Genomic DNA, 8,027 nt, shown 5'->3' with positions numbered 1-8,027 from the left:
CAATTTAGTATGTGAGAATGTTATTCTTGTCATTTGACCTAAAATTGATAACAATGTAGCAGCGGATTCTATGAGATGCAGATTGGTTTTATTTGTTTGTAATAATGTCACAATTTTTTGTTGTGTTTGTTTTTTTATGTATGTATTTATGGTTATAAGATGGATGATTTGACACTGCAGGTAGACGGGATGCGGCTAACATGGTTTGCTGCTATGTGCACTTGGATTCTTTAGTTTAATCAGCTTACGATGCACGGGTTTCCGTGACAACGCTGGCGGCTTCCTGGTATACGAGCAGTGCCGCGTCTCCATGGTAACACACCCAGCAGTCTGTTCGGTGGTCCGCGTCACTTCCTCTTCCGGCAAACAGCCGTGTATGCAGGGGGGAGTGGCGGAGGTCTGCGCGGACGCTGGCGGGAATACTGAATATTTTCCATTGGTGGGGGTAAGGTATAAAGTTTGTTTTGTGATCACTTGTTGTTATCCTGATGAAGGGGGACAACCCCGAAACGTTGATGATGTGATGATATATTAAAGCTTGGTTGCTTTATTTTTGCACTACTTACCACGTCTCTGAGTGCCGCTTCCTGTTTATTTGCTGCATGTGCTGGGGCGCAGACCCCTCAAAGAAGGCACCAGAGCATCTACAATATTTATGGTTGGAGTGCCGGATCCTCTGCATGGATATATATATATATATATATATATATATATATATATATATATATATTCACACACACACATTTTCACTATGAACACAGTTGTAATTGGCAAGTGCATATGTACCACGTATTTGCAGGTGTAGAACACCTAACTTTCTTCTGTCTGACCTCTATCTACACCTATTCTCCCACTCACCTTCACATTCCAACTCATTCTGAGCCATTCTATACCTCAACCTATTAAGATTTGTAGTTACTACTATCACCTATTCTGCATGATATTAGTGACTCTTACACATGTCCTCTATATTACATGATCTTCACGTCTCCTTACAGGTAAAACAAGGCAGCTAATGTGGATGTTACACTATGGTCGTATACTGTAGTGTAGCTGTTTTGAAGCCTAAAAAAAATAAAATAAATAACTCAGTGCTCCTGTAGTGACACCTAGCTTACACAGACCAACACTGTTTACTACAGTTAGTAAGCACAACAGCCGTCACACTACTCACCCTGGATAAAGCTAATCGGTGCTGTCCATTTTGGTTATTGGTTGATCACACCAAATGCTGCCTTCCCTACAATGAACTCCGGGCAGTAGATCTGTATTACTAGGTCATTGACCAAGGGCTGTGCCAGATTCTACCCATTTGTACAATAATAGCACTTCGCTGTGGCTCAGCTGTATACATGTATGTTTTGCAGGCATTGATCTTAGTAGAATAATGTCCCTACTATAAGTAACCATAAACTTACTCCTTACCCTTATCACGCTCTTCCATGTTCAAATTAATTTCACACTTTCAATTAACTTGTTAGGAGAACATTTTGTGCCACCATTATTTTCTTACCTATACATCAGTCAGCTGGTGTTCGCAATTTGATCAGACCACTATATTTATTTAAAAAAGTTTTTAATTAAGCTACTCTCGTAAATTCTGATCACATTATGAATTACTTAATGAAATATATAAATTAGGTTGTGTGCTTGCTTGTTGTGCAGGTCAGCAACAAAGCAGTTACCTTACATTTATTTCCACATTGCACAGACTGGTCCTGGAGCGCATAAATACGGATTGCATAGTAGTCATCCATAAATGATCGGATTATAGATATACATGTATGGTTTTTTTTTCTTGATCAAATACATGCAAGGCAGCTTGGCTCAATGCACAGATTCTAAAATGAAAATTCTCCATGATGAGAGAAATATCAATATATAATAAACCAAACAAAAGGATTATGTCTAAAACATTACAAGACCACCACACTCAAAACCAATGAGACCATAAAAGCAGCATTCTGTATTTCTGAAGTTTTTATTAGACTCATTTGCAAAAAAATCCAGCATTTTTGCATTTCTCGAGCTTACAAAGCAGCATATATAGTGTTAGTCTATTACAAAATTCAAGCATTCTCAAAAATTCAGCACAATCACTAAGTGATTTTAGTTGATTGATTTGGAAGTATTATTGCATTATTTATCAGCATGCAAAAAAACAACAACCCATACTAATATCAGTCAGAACAGGCAGTTTGGAAGGAGAGCGGCTGTTACCTTGGGAGACCCTGTATTGTCTGCTGGGTTAATTATAGAGTCCTCTATTGCAAGTTATAAGGACACTAGGAGGTATAGAATACAATATGCAGGTTTCTTGCAGGTCCTGGAACTCTTGATGACTTCTAATATCATTATATACCACTGCCAAAATAACAAACGTAATATACTTGTTTATGGACTGCTGAATTTTGGGGCAGGCCTCATTCCCATATCCCACTTGCTTTCTTGTTAATTGCGTGGAACAGGACTCCTGTTAATGAGGCACTGCTGCTGCTTGCGTGGATGCTAGTCACATAATTGTGCGGCAGTGGGCAGGGCCTGCTAAAGCAAATTGTGTCAACATAAGTGTCATACCACCTTTTGCGATGACACTAATCACACCCATTGCTTTTTGGACATCACAAACAGGATCCAGCATGGGAGGTCTCCAAAGCAGGCAAGTGTGATGCACAAACACTAGTAACCAGTGATCAGTGGTGTTATCACTTGTGATTAAGCAAGGAACGCTTCTTTTATCATTGGTGGTACAAAAAGTTTTGCTACATCAATGTGTCATTATACAAACATTCCTGAATAAGGTAATATTTGATTACATATATCTAATACAGGAGATAGATTAAAAACATTATGCTCCTTTTCACAGGAAACACTCAGATGAACAGTCTCTTATCTCATCTGCATTATACAACTTTCCATCTTTGGAAAAATGTAGAGATGTTAGACGTACACCCAATTACGCTCGGTCAGTGATATTTGTGCACCGCTGTAAAATCACAGAAAAAAAAAATCAACACTTTACAGGATCATTCCCTATTAAATTGCCCCCAGTGTGAATGCATTAAGACAAAAAAAATGTGTTCACAACTGGGGAACAATGTACTGATCATCCTAGCCCATGAATATCGGACATTTACTGCTCCCCACATTCTCCCCTTGCCGCTCCCCTTCCAGAAACAAACAGTTTATACATATGAATGAACTCCCAGAAACGTCAATGTGCAGTATATTAAGCAGGCCAGATTAGTAACTCTCCACACAGCACTGTTAGCGCAGAATACCGATGTAATCATCTAGCATGAAGAAGCACTGACCGGCAGAGGCGTTTTAAGAGTGTCCTAACCTGGATGGCGCCATCTTTCCAGTAATATATTCCGCAAGATGGCACATGTAGGGCAAAGACTGGCACAGAGAGAGAGTAGCATAGCTCCTGCGCAGTCATCTTTCTAAATATATTACTAAAACGATGGCACTAGCAGTGAGCAGAGGGGATAAAAGTAGGGGCAGCCATAGTGGTCTGTACTGAGTGCACCACACACTCTGCACTCATGATAGATACGCCATTGCTAACCGGAAACTTCCAGAACTGTCTAACACGGTGATCATATATGTTTCAGAGGGCGGCTACTGAGCATCCCAAATTGATCAGTCTCCACGGAGTTAAGATCTCTAGGATCAATGCAAAATTTTTTTACAGCACAGGAAATGTGAGACGCAAAAATGTCAATGTGGCATAACTGTAAAGCCTGGAAATGAGATTGCTCCCAAGAGAACAAACTGATAATCAGGGTACCTCTGATAATGGTCAGTCTACAAGTGTAAAGACACAGATTGCACACTTGTGCCCTAGGGGAGAACAGTGGACAGTATGTACCCTGCCTGCAATTCCTAAGGGGTTGGGTATGCATGATGGACCGTCCCTACGTCGCTCCCGTACCCACAGTCACTGTTGACATAGTTACTGTCGATTCAATAACTACATCACTTCCTAAGTGACATAAATACCTGTGTAATAATGTGTACTATAGAAAGCAGATCACTAGCACCACCAGTATACAATTGGAACAGATACAAAACCAGATATGCAGGCCCTGCTTTATCACTACTACAGTGTTTGGAATTATCGGAGGCTCCATGGTCCAGTTTTGCAGAAATTCAGGTATTTAGCCCTAGTGCTGCTAAACACCACCACTGCTGCGTGTAGCAATACAGAGCCAGGAAAATCAGTTCCCCAAGCCTCATAAGAAAGCAACTGGGGGGGTCCAGAGCTTCAGAAGCAAGCTGGACGCCGGCTCTCTCACTTGGTATTGTTTTGACAACACTGAAGACGAGTTGATATGTCCAGTACTACTTTGAACATGGTCAGGAATCTTTCCCTTATAGCACTTTATACTTTTCAATATTTGCTCCAAGAAAAACATTCTTATGATGCATTGTTACGTACACTGCCCATGTATTTCAGTAGGTACTTTGTGGTTTACAGTCTACACGGTCTCAACACCTAACTAAGCACCAAAGCTGCACTAAGAAAATACTTATAACGTAATGGGGACTCTGGGGGCCATTCAGATCTGATTGCTGTGGTGCGATTTTTGCAGTGGGAGTGTATTTTCGCCGTGCAAGTGAGCAATGCTATGTGTACACTGAGCTGCTAAAATTGTGTGCGCGCAGTCTCTGCGCAGCCCAGGATTTACTCTTCCAGGGCGATTGAATCAGGATGATCTGGGCCGGAGCTGACGTCAGACACACTCCCTTAAAACGCTCGGGCACGCCTGCATTTTCCAGAACACTCCCTGTAAACGGTCAGTTACCACCCACAAACTGCTTCCTCCTGTCAATCACCTTGGGAACGCCCGTGCGAACAGATTTTCGCACCATCCCGTCGCTGACCGGCGATCCCCGTTGTTGTCGTCCGACACGTGTGTGCATTGCAGTGTATAAGCATGCGCTGTTATGACCTGCTCACCCGCTGTGCGAAAACGCACATTAGCGATCAGATCTGTTTATTTTACGTGGCAGCTTTGGAGTAAACACAGTGAAGGCTGACGCATTGCTAAGTGGAGGCTGACTTACCTAAGTATGTCATTGCTTTCAATGACACTAATACAAGCTGGAACCTCTTTACCAAATGACAGTATGTAACTAACCTAAGACCGAAAACATATATTAATCCCTCTCCCAAAAATAAAATACATCATCTCATGATCTAATGTAGAAATGAAAACAACAAATGTACCATTCAAGCTAATAAATGCATAATGAGTATGAAACAAAGAAACATCATGTAACGTACAGGCGGACTAGTTCTGCATAATCCGCCTGCATGCAATATGAACCTAGATGGTTGCAAAACATCCAGTTTAATTACTAAAAATAATACAACTAATAACTAGATTAAGCGATATAACCAAAAAAGGAGCTGTAACATCAGTATAAACAAACTGCAAATGTAAACCAATGCAATTATTCTGAAAAATAAAAGTATGAATCTCTCTGCCAAGCTTTTCACCCTGTGGCTTGCTCCACCGCCAGCAGTGGATCTACAGGCATCAAAAGACAATATTCCATTTGAAAGCAAGCTCAAAGGTTGTCTATGCACAGTAGGGGAAAAAAGTAAAAAAAAAAAAAAAAAATGAACACTGAAGGAGACAAACAAAATCTAAAAAACACAAAAGGAATTTAAAAAGACCAGATCATAAAACCATTATGATTCCAAAAACACCCAAAAAGTAAATACATACACAGCTGTAAGTTTATTGATACATAGACTATCGCGTGTAAGATTTTCCAAGTGTAAAACAGACTTGCAGCGGAACTAGAGTTGTCGTCTTACAACAATACCTTTTGTGCCACACAGACAGAACCCCAGGAAGAAATTCCTAAACTTTTTCCTGAATTCTGCATCTTAATTACATAGTAAACCTATACAAAATTTGTTTACAGTGTTCCATGTACTTATGGCCGATTCTCCGTGATACATGGGACATTTACACAAATTCAAACGACATACTTCTCCAAAATACCAAGATTTTAGTGGGTCTTAAATTATAGGGTAAGGCATTGCTGCTAAGCAACAAAGTTTTCATACGAGAACAATTTCCTAACAGACCAGTTTAAAAGGTAAAAAAAAAAAAAAATAGCACAGGACTTGATGTTCACTTTCTGGAGAATTACCCTTATTAGAATTACTATTAGTCACATACAGAAGTACATGAAAATGCCAGCGTTCCTACTCAGGGTACCCGTGCATTGTGGACACACCTTTTGGCTCAATGTATTTAAGACAATATAATTTTTTAATCTAAAAACGTTCTATTATTTTTGGTCTGAGTGCGTGGTTTCTAACTAAAGAAGCAATAAGCTTTATCACATATAGAGCACCCGGCAGCAATGTGACAAATAGGATTGTTCTCAGAAAAACAGCTTCCATTTAAAGGACAGCGCTACTTGTCAGTTTATAGTAAGGCATTACAAAGCGTAGAAAATACCCATATTGTATGTAAGACAAATACTTTTGCATAAAAATATAATAAACACCCAGTGGAGGAGGTCCAGTCTCGCAGTCCCTCCACCCAATCACACATCCATAATATCACGCAGCCTAGGATCCATTCCTTAAGTATTAGTGGTGAAGAAATACACTAGTAAGAACCACTTGTAGTGTGGCCGAGACCATGGATCCCATTCGTCATAGGATAGTTGCAGGTATAAAATATTCCACAAAACATAAAAACAATAAATAGTTCTCAGATGCACTGTACTCATTTCCTGGATTCTAATGCTGGTTCTGAAATGTGCAGTATCTCACGCAGTACAGAATTATTGCAATACAGCAGTTCAGGAGGTTCCGCTTGGTCCCATTAAAAATAAACTTGGGGTCTCTTCTTCACTTTGTACTTCAATGATCCATACCGTACCTGCAAAACAATAACCACAGTTTGTGACTAAAAAATAAGAATTTACTTACCGATAATTCTATTTCTCGGAGTCCGTAGTGGATGCTGGGGTTCCTGAAAGGACCATGGGGAATAGCGGCTCCGCAGGAGACAGGGCACAAAAAGTAAAGCTTTCCGATCAGGTGGTGTGCACTGGCTCCTCCCCCTATGACCCAACTCCAAGCCTCAGTTAGGTACTGTGCCCGGACGAGCGTACACAATAAGGGAGGAATTTTGAATCCCGGGTAAGACTCATACCAGCCACACCAATCACACCGTACAACTTGTGATCTAAACCCAGTTAACAGTATGATAACAGAGGAGCCTCTGAAAGATGGCTCCCTACAACAATAACCCGAATTAGTTAACAATAACTATGTACAATTATTGCAGATAATCCGCACTTGGGATGGGCGCCCAGCATCCACTACGGACTCCGAGAAATAGAATTATCGGTAAGTAAATTCTTATTTTCTCTATCGTCCTAGTGGATGCTGGGGTTCCTGAAAGGACCATGGGGATTATACCAAAGCTCCCAAACGGGCGGGAGAGTGCGGATGACTCTGCAGCACCGAATGAGAGAACTCCAGGTCCTCCTTAGCCAGAGTATCAAATTTGTAAAATTTTACAAACGTGTTCTCCCCTGACCACGTAGCTGCTCGGCAAAGTTGTAATGCCGAGACCCCTCGGGCAGCCGCCCAAGATGAGCCCACCTTCCTTGTGGAGTGGGCCTTTACAGATTTAGGCTGTGGCAGGCCTGCCACAGAATGTGCAAGTTGGATTGTGCTACAGATCCAACGAGCAATCGTCTGCTTAGACGCAGGAGCACCCATCTTGTTGGGTGCATACAATATAAACAACGAGTCAGATTTTCTGACTCCAGCTGTCCTTGCAATATATATTTTCAATGCTCTGACAACGTCCAGTAACTTGGAGTCCTCCAAGTCACTTGTAGCCGCAGGCACTACAATAGGCTGGTTCAGATGAAATGCTGACACCACCTTAGGGAGAAAATGCGGACGAGTCCGCAGTTCCGCCCTGTCCGAATGGAAAATCAGATATGGGCTTTTGTAAGATAAAGCTGCCAGTTCT

The 8,027-nt window shown here is 41.2% G+C and overlaps 1 protein-coding gene across 1 annotated transcript in view; it reads right to left on the bottom strand.

Annotated features, from left to right (window-relative positions):
* Positions 1–1,962: 1,962 nt before the first annotated feature.
* The window catches only part of REEP3 (receptor accessory protein 3), a 211,547-nt gene continuing 205,482 nt past the window's right edge, over positions 1,963–8,027 (bottom strand). Inside the window, exon 8 of the mRNA XM_063961825.1 lies at positions 1,963–6,917. Coding sequence (XP_063817895.1) covers positions 6,861–6,917 — 57 coding nt within the window. The 3' untranslated portion in view covers positions 1,963–6,860. The remainder of the gene's footprint in view (positions 6,918–8,027) is intronic.

The sequence above is a fragment of the Pseudophryne corroboree genome, chromosome 3, assembly GCF_028390025.1.
Source record: "Pseudophryne corroboree isolate aPseCor3 chromosome 3, aPseCor3.hap2, whole genome shotgun sequence".
Lineage (NCBI taxonomy): Eukaryota > Metazoa > Chordata > Amphibia > Anura > Myobatrachidae > Pseudophryne > Pseudophryne corroboree.
Note: the sequence above shows the minus strand (reverse complement) of the source record. Positions and strands in the feature narration are given on the sequence as shown.